Here is a 16161-nt window from a genome sequence, read left to right on the forward strand (position 1 = left end):
TCTACCATTAGGTAGATTTTGAGAATCAAATTTAGGTCTTGAGGCCTGTGAGAAACCACTTCATCCAGTGAGCCATCTCCTCAGCCGTATGTGTTGATTTTGCTTTTACTGGCATAGGGTTTTATTATTCCCAGGCCAGTTGAGACTTGGGATTGTCTGCCTCCTTAGTGCTGGGACTGTAGGCATGGTGCACCATACCTGGTGTGGCTGAGATGCCTTTAAACATTTTCACTGACTTGGTGGGAAATAGCTAAACTCCGCTGTTTGCTGAGCCTGCTGTTTCCTCCCAGACCCAGTGATCCCTGCTTCTGCCAGGCTTCCTGCAGACAGCCATTTCCTGGAAAGCACGATGGCTGGCTGTGCCCTTAGGGCCTTGACTTCCTCCTGTGCTCGCAGCTCCCTAGTCATAATGTTGGTTAGGTGACCAACACTTGAGTATTAAAAAAAAGAAGAAAGGTTTTTAATGAAAGGAAACCTTTGGGGTTGGGGATTTAGCTCAGTGGTAGAGCGCTTACCTAGGAAGCGCAAGGCCCTGGGTTCGGTCCCCAGCTCCGAAAAAAAAAAAAAAAAAAAAAGAAAGGAAACCTTTAAAATATGCACACTATAAGAACAAGAAGCAGTTAGTAGTGTCAACTGCTACTGTGTTTGCTTCAAACTTTGTCATGCTACATGTGGGAATGTTTCAATTATTAGAATTAATTAATTAATGGCCAGTGATTGTGCATAGTAAATGTCCAACAATTGTTTGTTGAATCTTAAGTAAATCTATGCATTTCAATACAGGTAAGCGCAGCAGGTATTGCAAGTCAGCGTTGTTGCTGGTTGTAATGCAGTGCCTGACTTGACTGTAGTTCTGTCACGTGGGTGCTGAGCTCTTAAAGCTCAACCAGAGGCTCAGATGAACCAGATAATCTGTAGAACAGCTATATTTACTGAATCTTACTGACCTCATGTGTGTTAATACTCCTGCAATCTTTTGACAAAGTTAAAGAATATTTATGGAATATTTAACAACAATAAAAAAATAGTCATCCACATTTCAGGAGATAGTAAGTGTTGGGTTTGCTTTTTCAAATATTTTAGCATACTTTTGGTAATGCATGTGTGTGTATGTTGCTATGGTTTCTACAGTGTCACACATGTTGTAGGTAATCAGTCTAGCACTTAGCTGTACCCCCAACTCTCTGAGACCAAAATCTTTGTGACTGTATTTCTACTCCCAGTTAGGACTGTCTCAGCTTTTCTGGGTTCTATAAAGTCATGGAAGAGGGATGAAGACAGCTTAATGTGAAGGCACCCGACACCACACACATGCATGAACATACATGAACAGAGAAAACACAGTGAGAAATGTAATTTAAAAACTTTAATGATGAAAGATTATTACAGTGTATATATGTACATAATAATTGACTCATTAAGCTTCTGAGTCTTTAATTAGCTTGTGTTGGGTTTCATAGCTAAGTTTGAAGCTGTTCTAGAGATCTGTCAGAATGTGTTTTCAAGATAACACAATGATATAAAAATGACTTTGGCCCTGGGACAAGTTTTCGTTAAATTGGCTGATGTGATTGCATCAGACTTTGCCCTCCCAGCAGTAGCTTTATGACTTTGCCTTTTTTAAATCATTCATTTTAATGTGTTATCAATTCAGGGACAACAGTGTGAGTGAGTATAACTGAGAGATAAGTCATCATTTCAACCTGGTATAGGCTCATCTCAAATCACTATTAGCAACCAACAACAGTGCTGTGATCCCAGCCAATGTGCGTGACGCTCCTTCCGACTTCATACCTAACATCATCTGTCCAGCAGTTCTCCTTTGAGGAAAGGTTTAGAAACTTTAGTCACCCAAAAAGGAGAGACCGAGGGCAGAAAGGGAAGGGAGGAGGGGAGGGTGTCGGAGTCCAGGAAGCAATCCTCCGAGTAGTGTCTCATCCAGACTGCAACTGTGCAAACCTAGCAGGTCTGTGACCAGCCTTAGCCCTGCCCTCCCAACTCGGGCACTTGGTGCATCGCTGTACTGAAGTCCCCAGACCCTCAGGTCGGGAAGAGGCAGCTCTGGACCCAGGTGCCTCCTGTAGGCACAGAGCAGCTGTGTCGTAGCCAGCCAGCCGGAAGGCTGGATGCCTGTTTGTGGATGGTTTAGGTAAGCAGGGTCTGAATCAAGTCTTGGGGTCAGGTGAATACGTGACGAACTCATTATCTGTTTACTTTTAAACTTACTTTGCCCTTAAGTGTGAAAATAAAAAGATCTTAAACCTGAACAGTAAGAATTCTGTGGGCATGATACAGTCTAAGGGTGACACCAAGTACTAGTCCCTATCTCTCCCCATGTGCAGGAGGACCATTAGTCACTGGGAGGGGTTCTAGCCCAGACGTTTTAACAGAAGGGCTCTTTGTGCTTCCAGACTCAGACAGTCCCGAGTCTAACTCCATCTCCACCACTCACGTGTCCTGAGATGTAGAGCAAGTTACCTCACGTCCCTGTCTCTCAGGCCTGTACATGACTGGGGTCAGCATGAGGTGTGAGCGAGCCTCTTTCCCGGTGGCGGTAATAATGCAGGAGCATGGCCAGTCAGGTGACGAGGTGCCTGCAACTCCAGGTCTGATGATTCTGAGCTGAGAAACTGCAGTTGAGGGGTGGAGGTGGGGCGTCTGTGCTTCTAGGGGTGTCAGCCATGAAAAGATTCCACTGGTCAAGCCAGACTCCATTGCTTTTAGTAGCAGCTAGATTCAGATTAGAATTCTGGGAACTTTCTATGTCTTCAGAGGATTTGCTTTCTTATTCCAAGACCTTCTCCCCACACATAAGGAGGCACTACAGGGTTTCTATATGTTTAATCTCTGTCCCAGCACCTCAGTTCCATTAGCCTTTAAGTACTAGGAAATGGCCAAAGTGGGAAGGCCTCTCAGACGGAGTCCTGCAAGGCCAGGCCAGATAGCTCTACATAGTCCAAGAACAGTTAGAGGAAGACACTGCTATCCCAGCGCTTAGTACACTGAGGCAAGGGTTACCCAGAGCCCAAAGCCAGCGTGGGCTACATAGTGACCTCCAGGCCTGCTTAAGCTACAGAGTGTAATTTTGTCTCAAAGAATAAAATAAAATAAAAAGTAACAAATGGGAAAGCCTCTAATTACATTCCTCAAAATAGTGAAAACCTTGCTTGACAGTCATTTACTCCCTCCCCCCTCTCTCCCTTCCTCCCTTCTCTCTCCCTCCCTCTCCCTCTCCTTCCCTCTCTCATAATTCCCTCCCTCCCTTCATTCTCCACCTACCCCCATACTGTGGGTTTATTTAAACACCCCCATGGCATGTTTTAACAAATCCACTAAACATAGGCAAGAGCAGAGGGCACCAACAGCGGTGGCCCTCCGAATGGAGCTGGGGCACTCTCCTGTTTCTCATGAGAGGCTTTGATAAGAAGCAGCTTGAAGACCACCAGGCTGACGGCAATGGTGTGGACAGAGGTAGCACCAGTAAAGGAACCGTGTTGGTATGTGTGTGTTGGTAGAGCTGCTGGGGAGATCTACTAGACAGACCCCAGGGCAAAAGGAGCAGGAGAGAGGTCACGGCGGGCGGAAGAGAAGTACTGCTCAGTCTGAGCACTGTTTCTAAAGAGTGACAGTCCCCAGCCAGCATCTGAAGGGGCCACTGAGGAGGGGCCTGTGCTTTCAGACCTCACTCACTGCTCCCCGGAGTCTGATGTGAGAGCACACAGCCCTGAGCAGGCTCTGCGCTAGGGTAGGGAGAATGTATGGGCAGAGCCAGGCTTGGGAGTCGACTGAATTAAAACCCTAACTCTAGATCCTTTGCACTGTATGTTCTTGGGAACATCATTCAACCTCTCTGGATTTGTTTCTCATTTCATTTCCAAGTCAGCTTTGTGTAATGGTAATATTTCTGCTTGCTACTTTTTCTGGTTACTCTGGTTGCCTCTTCCTTTCCATGGTGGAGGTAACTTCAGGGCTCCAGCGCTAGGCAAGCATTTCAATAGTGATTGGACTCTTCTGAGACTTACAGCACAGCTTGGCATTGGGTAATCAAAACAAGCGAACTCAGTGTAGCATTGATTTCATGCCTTCCACCATTTGGGGGAAAGGGTGGGGGATATGGTAGGGTTGAAACAAGGTCTCAGTGTGTAGAGCAGGCTGGTCTTGAACTCACGAAACACTTGCTCAGCCTCCCAGGGACTGGGATTACAGACAGTATTAGCACGCCCAGATCCTTGTAGATTTTTAAAAATTCCATCTCCTTGGTTTTGCTTTTTAGGAAGGGAGTAGTGTGTGTGGTCTGAAAGTGTGAGGGGTTGGTCTGATGTAGATAAATAGTGTTCATTTCATGGTAAACACTCTGGAAGTCTGGATGCTTTTCTTTTTTTTTTTTTTTTTTTTTTTTTTTTTCCTTTTCTTTTTTTCGGAGTTGGGGACCGAACCCAGGGCCTTGCGCTTGCTAGGCAAGTGCTCTACCACTGAGCTAAATCCCCAACCCCTGGATGCTTTTCTATACTCAGCAGTTTCATTTTCATTTCAAAAGTCAGTAACTTCTGCAACATTTACAGTTGTCGCCTGGGTTTCCTTCCGTCCATCCATCTGTCCTTCTTTGATTTCATGTACGCGTGTGTACGTGTGTGTGTGTGTGTGTGTGTGTGTGTGTGTGTGTGTGTGTGCGCGCACACGTGCATGCATTCTAGGATCTGAATCTCAGGCCTCAAACTCTCAACTTCAACCCCATTAAATGAAATATTTTCTACATGAAGTCCATCTCTAGAGTATCTTACTGTTTCCTTCTCACTTCCCCCTTCCGAGAATCAGTGAGCTAAATTGTCTCATCTCCTTCAAACAACTTTTTATTACATATATTCATTGTGTTCTAGGTAACAAGAGAAAAAAATAAAGAATAAATAAGACTTGTACCACTGAGCTTTATCCCCAGCCGTAAGGTTAAATTCTTCTGGCTAAAATCTCAATATTCAAAGTCAAAGCCAGGCAAGCAAGGTATAGTGATGTTTGCCTATAAATGAGCACTGGCAAGCAAAGGCCAGCCTGCGTTACATAGTGAGTTCCAATCTCGCCTGAAATGCATAGCCAGATGCTGCCTCGGAGCACGTAATACACACAATCCGTGTGTCTCAGAGAGCACTATATACTTGTTCTCTAGCTTAGAAGTCTGCTAACTTCTCCAAGGACCAAGTATTAATAGTAAAAATCAGGCCCAAACTAGGATGTTCTCATCTCTGTTCCATCTAGACTCTCGGTGGTGTTTCTGTCTATTCTGGTCCGCAGTGCTCCTAGGAGTGCTTCTGTGCTTGACTTTGAAATTGGTATTGGCGTTGTAGCCCCGTGGCAGAGTATAAGGTTGTGCTGGGTTTAGACACTAGCATAAAAAACAAAACAAAAAGGGGGCAAAACTGTACATTTTTTTGAGGTTGATGGCATCCATTCTGTTCCAGCAGTGAACTGTGTCCTCCACCTGTAGAGACACAAGCCTGCTCAGAGGGACCAGGACAGACGTGGGCCATGACGGGTGTAGGTCGGGTGTGAGCGTGCGCAACGAGCTCTCTGTCCTACATCCTGCATCCTTCTGTGGCTGCAGAACAGGACTTACAGGATTGACACACAGCCTATCACGCCGCTCGCTGCCCCCACAGAAGAGCACGGCACTGTGCCAAGTGTTATAGGTGTTACCGTGAGCTCACCGGCAGTCCTGACCGGAAGTCGGTGCTGTCATGATTTCAAGAAGAGAGCCATACACTGCATGGCGTGTTCACTGGCCCGTAGCTGGTCAGTGACAGGATATGGGTAGGCTCAAGTTCCTATGCAGCTTGTGTGTCTACCCCAGTACCTGTTTTTCTTCCTAAATTCTCTTGACAAGCAGGCATTGTGTGTTTCTAAGTAGAATCCAGTTTGATAGCACATTTCAGTGTTGTATAGCACCAACATGGTGTTACTGTTTGTGTACTGTGAAAACATCCTGGTTGAAGATGAGACTGACGTGCTCTGGTCCGTATTCCTGAGGCTTAGGGCGTGGCGTCCATGTCTCTTTTTAAGAACCTGTGAACTAGGCGTGAGTTACCTTGAAAGGTGGGGCGGAAGATGAACATTCGCAGTGTTGATGACTCGTCTGGACATGCTCTCCTCTTACATAGGTGCACCTTTATTAAATGAGGACTTAAGGATGGAACCGTCTTACTGACCACTGCCCTCACAGAGTTCCACGGGCTGGGTGGCTTCAGCATCAGATGACATTTTCTCACAGTTGGAGTCAGGGAAGCCCCAGACCAGTGTTTGGTCTCATGCCTGCTCAGGGCTCTGTCCTCAGAGCACAGGCATCCAGAGAGAACAGAATGGTCTGTGAATGGTTCAGGAGGTAAACACACATGCTACAAGCTAGGAGACCTGCGCCTGATTCCACATGGCCAGGTAAAGAGGAAGGAGAGTCGGGTTTTTGGCCTCCATATGTGCACGGTGGGACACAAGCATTGCACACACACAGTGTGAGAGAGGGGAGGAGGGAGAGAGTGTGCACGCTGTTGTATCTTCTTAAAAAAAAAACCCTAATTCTATCGCGTGAGGCCTTCCTCCTTTTAGGGACCCATTTGGTCTTTTTCTTATGTTTCGTAGTTCTACTTTTTGAACCAGCGTCCTCTGCTTAGCCCAGTGGCCTGGAACAATGGTCTTCCCTCCTGTAGCTTCAGTGCTGAGATTAGAAGCGTGCACCACCATGCCCGGCTCCTTCAACCTTAATTACCTTCTAGACCATTTGCTTCCAAATACAGTCATGGGCATTAGAGCTTTAACAGGAGTTTGCAGTTAGGGGACACAATTTTCTATAGCAATTGCTGTGTTGTGGTTTTGTTGTTGTTGTTGTTTTGTGTATTTTTTTTTCAGTTTGTTTTATGTTCAGAATTCTCGTTGAAAAAAACATTTGGCCTCAAAACTAGGTTAATAGTTTAAATTACTAAAGTTCATATAAATAAACTTTCAATCCTTAAAATAGTTTAAAAGGCCACAGGAACCGTGCACAGCAGCTCATCGGAAGGCTCACCAGCAGGTGCTCCAATGACCAGAGAGTAGTGTTTGTTTTTCCAACATTGTGTGCCTGTTCTCTGTGTGACTGTTTACAGACAACTGTGTTTTGAGGGGGAACAAAAGCCATGCAATAGAATCCCCACTTCCTGTTAAAGACAGATGTGGAAACAAGATTGTAGCTCCTAGGGGAGTGCTTGCCTAGCATGAGTGTGCAAGGCTACAGGGGGAGTGCTTACCTAGCATGAGTTATCATGAGTGTGCAAGGCTACAGGGGGAGTGCTTACCTATCATGAGTGTGCAAGACTACAGGGGAAGTGCTTACTTTGCATGAGTTATCATGAGTGTGCAAGGCTACAGGGGAATGCTTGCCTAGCATGAGTGTGCAAGGCTACAGGGGAATGCTTGCCTAGCATGAGTGTGCAAGGCTACAGGGGGAGTGCTTACCTAGCATGAGTGTGGGGAGTGCTTACCTAGCATGAGTGTGCAAGGCCACAGGGGGAGTGCTTACCTATCATGAGTGTGCAAGGCTACAGGGGGAGTGCTTACCTAGTGTGAGTGTGCAAGGCTACAGGGGGAGTGCTTACCTAGTGTGAGTGTGCAAGGCTACAGGGGGACTGCTTACCTATCATGAGTGTGCAAGGCTACAGAGGGAGTGCTTGCCTAGCATGAGTTATCATGAGTGTGCAAGGCTACAGGGGGAGTGCTTACCTAGCATGAGTGTGCAAGGCTACAGGGGAAGTGCTTACTTAGCATGAGTTATCATGAGTGTGCAAGGCTACAGGGGGAGTGCTTACTTAGCATGAGTTATCATGAGTGTGCAAGGCTACAGGGGAAGTGCTTACTTAGCATGAGTTATCATGAGTGTGCAAGGCTACAGGGGGAGTGCTTGCCTGGCGTGAGTGTGCAAGGCTACAGGGGTTAGTGATAAAGGCGGAAATTGTGGGCAAATTTTCCTGAGTACTTAAGTCCAGAGATCTGTTCTCACTGCTTGAAGTATAATTACGATTTAATCCTCATAATAGCATGAGGGCCTATGTTTCCCCACAACTTGCTCTGATAGAACTCATTCCAATTCCCAAAATTGGTCGATCAGTCAGTAGTTCACAGTGAACCAGGAAGTCATTCTTAAGATGCTTTTCACAGTGAACAGGAAGTAGTTAAGATGTTCGGATGTGTTCAAGTGGTTGAGACTTACTCTGGCAGAAGAGGAAACTACCTTTGCTACATAGACAACAGCTTAGGAAATAAATGCCAAAGAGTCAGACGTCAGAAAGTTACTGCAGAAGACCAGCGTGGCAGGTCTCTTCTCATACCAGTGGACCGCGTATCTCATGTCTACCTGCAGGTTTATTAGAAATGAAAACTACTTGTCCCCAACACCACAAAGAAAATTTTTTTTAAAATCCTTTTGTTATTAGTAACTGAACCATGAGGATGGATCAGAGCCCATGGATTTGATCCTAACTAGATGCTTTTGTCCTTTAACCCCAGACTTCCCAAGGTTATGGTGATGTGCATAACAGACATGAGGTCACTGCCTTCAGAAGTGGATTAGCTGGAGACTGAACAGGAGTAGAGGGGGAAACGTTGCTGAAGAGCTGAGCAGGGGGTGCAGGCCACCCGGAGCATCTGTTGAGAACAGGGCAAGGAAAGCAATCAGGAGCTTAGCTAGCAAGCAGGGGTGTTTGCCTCCAAAGAAACAACACGGTGTTTCTCACATCTCATTGCTGCATTGCACTGCAGTGCTGGGATCCAACCTAGGGCTCACCGAGGCTGTGCAAGCATTCCCACTGAGCCTCTTCCCCAACCGTCAGATCCTTCAGCGCCACCACAGAGTAAAAACTGCATCGTTAATAGTAACCCGGAATGGGAGGCTCATGCCTGACGGGAGAGAGCCGTGGTATCACCCAAACTCTGAAGCATTCTGTGTCTTACTGTCGAGCAAGTGATAATTGTTTGAACAACGCACAGGCAATAAAATGGTACAGAACCATTAACAATGCAGTTAGACTTGGGTTTTTCTATTGACCATGAAAGATCTCAGAGATGTTAAGTAGAAAAAGTTAAGTGCAGAGTAGTTATACTTTGGAACAATCTTGAATGGTATACGTGTTTCACGGAGACAGAGTGGGATTTAACAGGTCCCAGAGTAGGAGGAACAGTCATTGCCCTTTCTGACACTTGGTACCCATTAAGGGTCTGTAAGATCTACCCCCCAGCACTTGGGAGGCAAAGACAGTTGGGTTTCTGAGTCTGAGGCCAGCTTGGTCTACAGAGAAAGTTCAGGATAGCCAAGGCTACATAGAACCCCTGTCTCTAAAAAAACAGAAAAAGGGAAGAAAATAGACCACTCTAACATATCTATGTGTACTGTCAGTAAAAGCTTACCAGTAAGGTTTCTCTGTAGAAAATCCAGAATTCTATGCTCCTGTTAAATTTTCAGGTGGCGTCTCACTATGGCTTTATTCAGTCACTCAGTGCATGCTGTATAGAGCACACAGTAGGTGCTCTTTCTTAGAGTCAGGTTTTAACCGGAGCCTGAGAATTGCTCTGGGACCATAGGCTTTTGTATAGGTAGGAACTTTGAAAACTCTCTTCCTGGATTTGGATCAGATGACTGAAGTCCAAATGGATGTGGTGAAGGCGAGGAGGGGCTCAGCAAAAGAGCTCTTAGGGGAAGCCTGCCACCCCAGCCCTTCTCACTGTCCTGGTACCCTCACCTTGAATGACCTTGTCCTTTCACCAACAGCAAGCCAAGTCGGTTCTTTGAGAAGGTCTTTGTCTCAGACACTAACTTTGAGAAACAGTTAATGCTGCAGAATTGCCAACAGCATTGGCCCAATGTGGTGGAAGACACTATAATGGCGGTACTTCTGGGGTACAGGCAGGACTAGGAACTCAAGGGTCATCCTAAAATACATAGCAAGTTCTGTCTCAAAAATAACGATTTTATGGTCCAAACTGTGGACATTCTCACACACAGTGTTAATAACTCGTGAATCTTTAGTTTTTGTGGTTGGAGGACACCTCATTATTAAAGTGGCTCTGAGGTAAGTTTGCCTCCTGAGTGGGAAGAGCACATGCAGGGGAAGGGTCTTTCACCACTGAGCAATTGTTCTCGGTTCCTTATGTGTGCTTGTATGTGGCATGGAAGTGCATGGTGTACATGCAGGTGTGCGTGCACATGTGCAAATGCGTGTGGAAGCCAGAGGTGTAGTTTCTCAGACGCCATCTACCGTGTTTTTGAGACATGGCTGTCATGATCTTGTCAATTAAGCTCGCTGGCCAGTTAGCGTAGGATTCTGCCTGCTGCTGCCCCCCCAGATTGGGTGCTGGGGAAGAACTCAGGCCCTCATGCTTGCATTAGCAAGGGATCTTACACACTGAGCCATGCCACCACCTTTTAAAAAGAGATTATGGGAATGGAACTGTTGATCCCAGAACTTAAGGGCCTGCAGCCTATGCCCTCTACATGTTCCTAAAGAGCAGAATCCAGGGCGCCCTCCCTGACATAGTGAGACAGCCATGCCAGATCACACACGCTCACAGAGCTGGTTCCCTGTGGAACACTCACCAGCACCAACCATCCTATTGCTAAGCTGGCCTGTGTTGGATCTCCCTGTTTTCCCCAAAGCTGCACGAGAAACCGTCTGGCTAGAGAGAGAAGAGCGAGCCCGGCAGCACTATGAGAGGCACCTGGAGGCACGGAAGAAGAAGCTGGAGGACCAGCGGCTGAAGGAGGAGCGGAGGAGAGCTGCGGTGGAGGAGAAGCGGAGACAGAGGCTGGAGGAGGACAAGGTGTGGGGAGGGTGCCCCTGGTCAACCTACAGGGCAGAGGGGCAGACAGCTGCAGGCGTTGGAGAGCACAGGCTGCTTGTCAGTGTTGCTGCTGTAACACTGAGTTCTGTCTCCCGTGGGAACCCAGTACTCACTACTGCTTGATGCGGCTGTACTGAAGTGCTAAAATGCTAGTGGGCTTCCGTGGGGTCTTGCCGTATGTAAACATTTCCATGTGGGTAAATATTTCTGCATATGCACTTCTTTCACGCTCAACCCCTGAATAAGTGTTTAGAAAATGGGGGAGGGGCAGTTAGACTCAAAATCGTAAGGATTGTCACAAGTTCAAGGATAGCCAATGAAGACCAAGCCTCAGAGAAGAGTTTTTCTCTCTTGGACCCCTTCCCATTCTTGAGAGTTCTTTCTCACTTTTTCTTAATATGACCACTCTGCTTGGGGGGCAGAAAAAATGCTGTGTTCTCACTTTCTAATTTCTATTTTTAAAATATGGCCTCATGTAGAAGCTGGTTTATAAACATGGGACAAGTACTTGCCAGCACGCATAAGATCCTGACACCTTCCTTCTCCCCCACCCCCTCTCACATGCACACACATGCGGACCAGTTAAGTGGGGTAGAAAGGTACATGTCTATAGTCCCTGCCGTCAGGAGGATCAGAAGCGGGAGGATCCGGTTACCGAGACACATTTTATAACTGTACATAAAAACCCGTGTTGAGTATCAGCCTGAGTGAAGACTGCTAGTGTTAGCGTCACACCCCATAGGGAAGCATTTGAGTGTCTTCTACAGAAGGACTTTTGAACTGGGGACTAATGGTTGCAGAAACGACCCAAGATTGTTACTGTTCCCATCTTAAAGTGGGGAAGTTAGGAAATAGAGGATAACACCAGTGTAGTGGGGCAAGCAATTAGGTCGTCTACTCGACTCCGGCTTAGGTTGCAGAACCTTCAAACAGCGAAAGCTAACGGCCAGCTCTTCTGTCCCATGTAAGGAGCGCCATGAAGCTGTTGTTCGGCGGACGATGGAAAGGAGCCAGAAGCCGAAGCAGAAGTATAACCGGTGGTCGTGGGGAAGCCCTCTCCACGGGAGCTCTAGCATTCACAGTGGAGGTAAATGCAGGCACCACTTCCACGGACGTTCTGTGAGTTTGGTTGTAGTATTTACTGGACAGTAAGAGTGTGTTTGGTTTTTGGGTTTTTTCCCCCTAAATCTCTGGTTGCAAAACAGGAATCTCTCTGAAATCACTAGACTGTAATTAAATGATGCTTCCACTATTTGAGAACAAGCGGGCGATGGAGGTAAGACCCCAGGTCCTCTCTTTGCCTCAGCATGAGCTCCTTTCCCCAGAGAGACCTAAACAGCACCCAGCAGCCGCAACTGCTTTAAGGATCTCTCAGCGGAAGGATCTCTCTGCGGAAGGATCTCTCTGCAGAAGGCTTGCAGGGCTGTGGAATGTCATCCCAGGGCACTTTCCCCTCTGGAAGGACTCAGCCGTTCAGCTGGATCAGCCTCTGTCCCATGAGCCTCTGTGCTCTGGCCTAACCCGGTGTTCTGTAGGGACACGCTGACATCTCAGACGGGAAGCAATGGTAAACACACATCCAGACTACTTCTCTCCCCTTAAGTGGACACGAAGTTATCTTGAAACATGGTGTTAGCAGAAGGCTTATCTTGGTACTGTAATTCAGTAAACCTCAGTGCTTACACAGTAGGTCAGTTACATTTCTTTTTTTTCTTTCTTTCTTTTTTTTTTTAAAAACTCGTATCTCACATTCTGTCGGCAGTGGTTTTGATGAGTCATCATTCTCCTTGGTTTAGTAGGCATAGACCACCTCGTCACAGCTTTGGGGGTCCTAGAAAATCTGGTACAGATGTCCTCGTCCTCGCTGACAGCCTGCTTTATAGCCAGCAGCCCCAGACAGAGACCCAGTCCGTGGGTCACTGAAGCATCACCAGCCTAGGCACCACGCATGCTGCTGTGCGTTGCACAGACCTGGATCTGCGACAAGCACAGTGTTCCTTACGTGTTCCTTAAGGGCAGGTGACTTGAAGGTGTGGAAATGGCCACACGTGGCACATTTGGGCTCTCTAGTGAAACCCACTCAAGTCTCTTTTAGCTAAGAGTTACCTGCAGAGTGCATCCAGGTTGACAACCCCACAGCCGTTCGTACTTTTATACACTTGAATTTTTCGTTGCATCTTTCCTGTGTGTGTTCATTATTTTTTTAGTATTTTCTGATTTTTAAAAAATGTTATATATATGAATGCTCTGTCTGCATGTACACTGTATGCCTGAGGAGAGCACCAGATCCCATTACAGATGCTTGTGAGCCACCATGCGGTTGCTGGGAATTGAACTCAGGACCTCTGGGAGAGCAGCCAGTGCTCTTAACCACTGAGCCATCTCTCCAGTCCTTCATTACTGTTTTTACAACACCCCCTGTTTTGTTTTGTTTTGTTTTGTTTTTTTAAGTTTAGCAAGTTTCACCTCGGCTTGTTTCCCTGTGACACTGAGCCAAATGTAGACTCGCACTTCCTTCCCCTGTGGCCCTTTACCACCTGTGATGGAGTCCACACCAAATCCACCATCAGAAAGATGTGACATCTTCCGTCAGGAGTAGTTTCCACGGATGTTCTGTGAGGAAAATGGTCATGGTGAATGTTTTCATAACCAGAGTTTTCTCTTACCGAGCTTCATGCTTTCTGTCTTTGTGACAGAGATGCCCTGTTGTATGGCGTCAAACACCCTTGAGAAATGATAAATTTACTCAGCCTCACTGCTGTTCGGAGCATAAAGCCAGTGGTGCCTTTATGGGCTGTGGATAAAATCCAGTGACTGAGGTGAACAGACTCCTGGTCCACTAAAAACGATGTTTGTGTAAGGAACGGATGGAATCGGTCCAAGTTCTCAAAGACTAGGAAATGACCCACCGCGGGGTTGAGAGGGCGTCCATTCTGCTCCCCGGCACCTGGCCTTCCTTCACAGCAGCCCTGACCTAACCCCGCTGGTCACACAAGACCTCCCAGCCTAGAAATGGTCCCCATTAAAGTTAGCGTCTTGTCTGACGTGCTGGTACATCGGCTAGTATCACCATGGAAACGATTTATTTGTAAGCCCTCCAATCCTTTTGTGAAATTGTTTCTTGTTCAGTGAGAAAAACTGGATGAAAATTCTCAGATGGCACCGCATACCATGGCGTGCCTCCGTGGTTTCAACCACCCATCTCAGAAATGTAGACTTTGCCGTCCACATTTTGGTAGATGACTGGCTAGCTCATCTCTTTCTTGCTTACTAGGAAATAGATCTAAGTGTTTTCAGTGAGCTATTGACAAATACCTGGGGATAGGCTTAGTATAGAAAGGGGTCTCCCAGCTACTTCTTAGTGCATAAACAGTGTCAGGAAATGTGTCGCCGTAGAACCTCGTGACCGCGGCTCCCACATTCGGCATCGGGATGCTCCTGGCACTGCTTCCCCTCTGGACTTCCGTTTTTTCTCATTGTCAGAACCCCACCAGATCAATGTAATGGAAGTCACAGGAGTCACACATGGTCATTTATTTTTCTTTTTTGAAACACAATTAAATGTTAGCTATAAGTGTAGTTCCCAGTTGAGGATCCTCTCATTAATGAGACTTATTACCAGCAAGCTGTAGGTAAGAGTCAAAATGGCTCTACTACGGGGCAGAAGCGCTTATGGCCAAGAGCAGTGGGAAGAGTGAAAAGGTGGCTGGTACTGTGGAGAGCGTTTGAAGTTGTGCTCTCATCAGCCAGTAATGGAGGACATGCCCACACCTTGACCTCACCATCGTGCTTAGATATGCAGTGAGGTGGATAGCTTTTACTGTGTGTAGTTCGTTCAGGCATCACAAACTTACTGGTGAGCAAGACTCTGAACTCCAAAGCCTCTTTAAATTAGTTGGTTGCAGGATAAGTTTAACAGTAATACTCACTGGCTGTGGTTGAATTCTAGTTTATATTGCTGTCAGTCCTGCTGGGCAAGTTTATATCCTGATTTCACCTCTTGAGATCAGAGACCCACACCCCCAATACTAGGCTCAAACCCAGAGCCATGGCACGTAGGCAAACTCATCACCACTGAACCCCTTCTGTTTGTTTCCTATTGAGACAGTCTGGGGCTGAAGGTACAGCTCAGTCGTAGAGCCCTTACCTAACAATGGGTTCATCCCCAGGAAAGACAAGTAAACAGACAGAGTGACTGGCTTACACTAAGCGATGTTCACCTGCTGCCCCTTGAATTGGAGGTCACAGCATAGGAAGGCTCAGGCCAGCCCAGGCCATGCTGAGACCCTGTCCAAAAGAAAAAGATACCCAGGCTGCCCTCTAATGTAAAGTTCTGACAAAGTTTCCCAGTAGCTGTGATCCAGGCAGGCCCCAACACACATGGTCTTTCCTGTCAGTCAAATCCTCCTGTAGTGAACGTCTGTGCTGAAGGGAAGTGTCTGTACAAGCAAGGAGTCTGCGACAGGACCTCGTGTGCGCTTCTCAGGTGTGCGCATGTGCACATGCACACACACACACACACTCACACTCACACTCACACTCACACACTCACACTCACACTCACACACACACTCACACTCACACACACACTCACACACACACTCACACACTCACACACACACTCACACTCACACACACTCACACTCACACTCACACACACACTCACACACACACTCACACACACACACACTCACACTCACACACACACTCACACTCACACACACACTCACACTCACACTCACACACATACACACACACTCACACACACTCACACTCACACTCACACACACTCACACTCACACACACACACACACCCTGGGTGTGTGCTTCACTGCACGTTCTCCATACCATACCCACCGTCCCGGGCCCCTCTGCTTCACGGTCGGTCTGCATCAGCTCATAGGCTTTCTCTGCTGCTGGATTTGTCTTCATCTGCTTGTATCATAATAACATGCTTAAACTGGTGGACTAAATGCTTATATTGTTTCTTAAGAAAACCGAGTTTTATTTCCAGCCTTTAAGTCCCTCTAGTGTGTCCACTTAGAGAGCTCTGCTGTTGTGGAAGATCTAGAAACTGTCGGTGGCCTCCATCCAGTCCTGCTGCTTGTCGCCCCACTAAACTAGGAAATGCGATCGTGCCTGCCGGCTGTCAATTAGCATTCTCTCCGTTTGTTTTAGATCCAGACAGGCGGTCAGTTTCCACCATGAATCTTTCGAAACATGTCGATCCTGTCATTAGCAAGCGGCTCTCGTCCTCATCTGCAACTTTGCTAAACTCTCCAGATAGAGGTACAGTCAAAAGGAAAACGA

At 46.9% G+C, this 16161-nt stretch overlaps 1 protein-coding gene across 12 annotated transcripts in view; it reads left to right on the forward strand.

Moving 5' to 3' along the window:
- Nucleotides 1–16161, forward strand: part of Map7 (microtubule-associated protein 7) — a 128261-nt gene that overhangs the window by 84793 nt on the left and 27307 nt on the right. For 9 of the 12 annotated variants that reach the window (XM_087655330.1, XM_087655347.1, XM_087655324.1 and 6 more), the window contains 3 exon segments: nt 10667–10830; nt 11821–11938; nt 16030–16140. In XM_087655330.1, the coding sequence (XP_087511456.1) occupies nt 10667–10830; nt 11821–11938; nt 16030–16140 (393 nt within the window). 12 annotated transcript variants of the gene reach the window in all.

Source organism: Rattus norvegicus, chromosome 1, assembly GCF_021556685.1.
Source record: "Rattus norvegicus strain SHRSP/BbbUtx chromosome 1, alternate assembly SHRSP_T2T, whole genome shotgun sequence".
Taxonomy (NCBI): domain Eukaryota; kingdom Metazoa; phylum Chordata; class Mammalia; order Rodentia; family Muridae; genus Rattus; species Rattus norvegicus.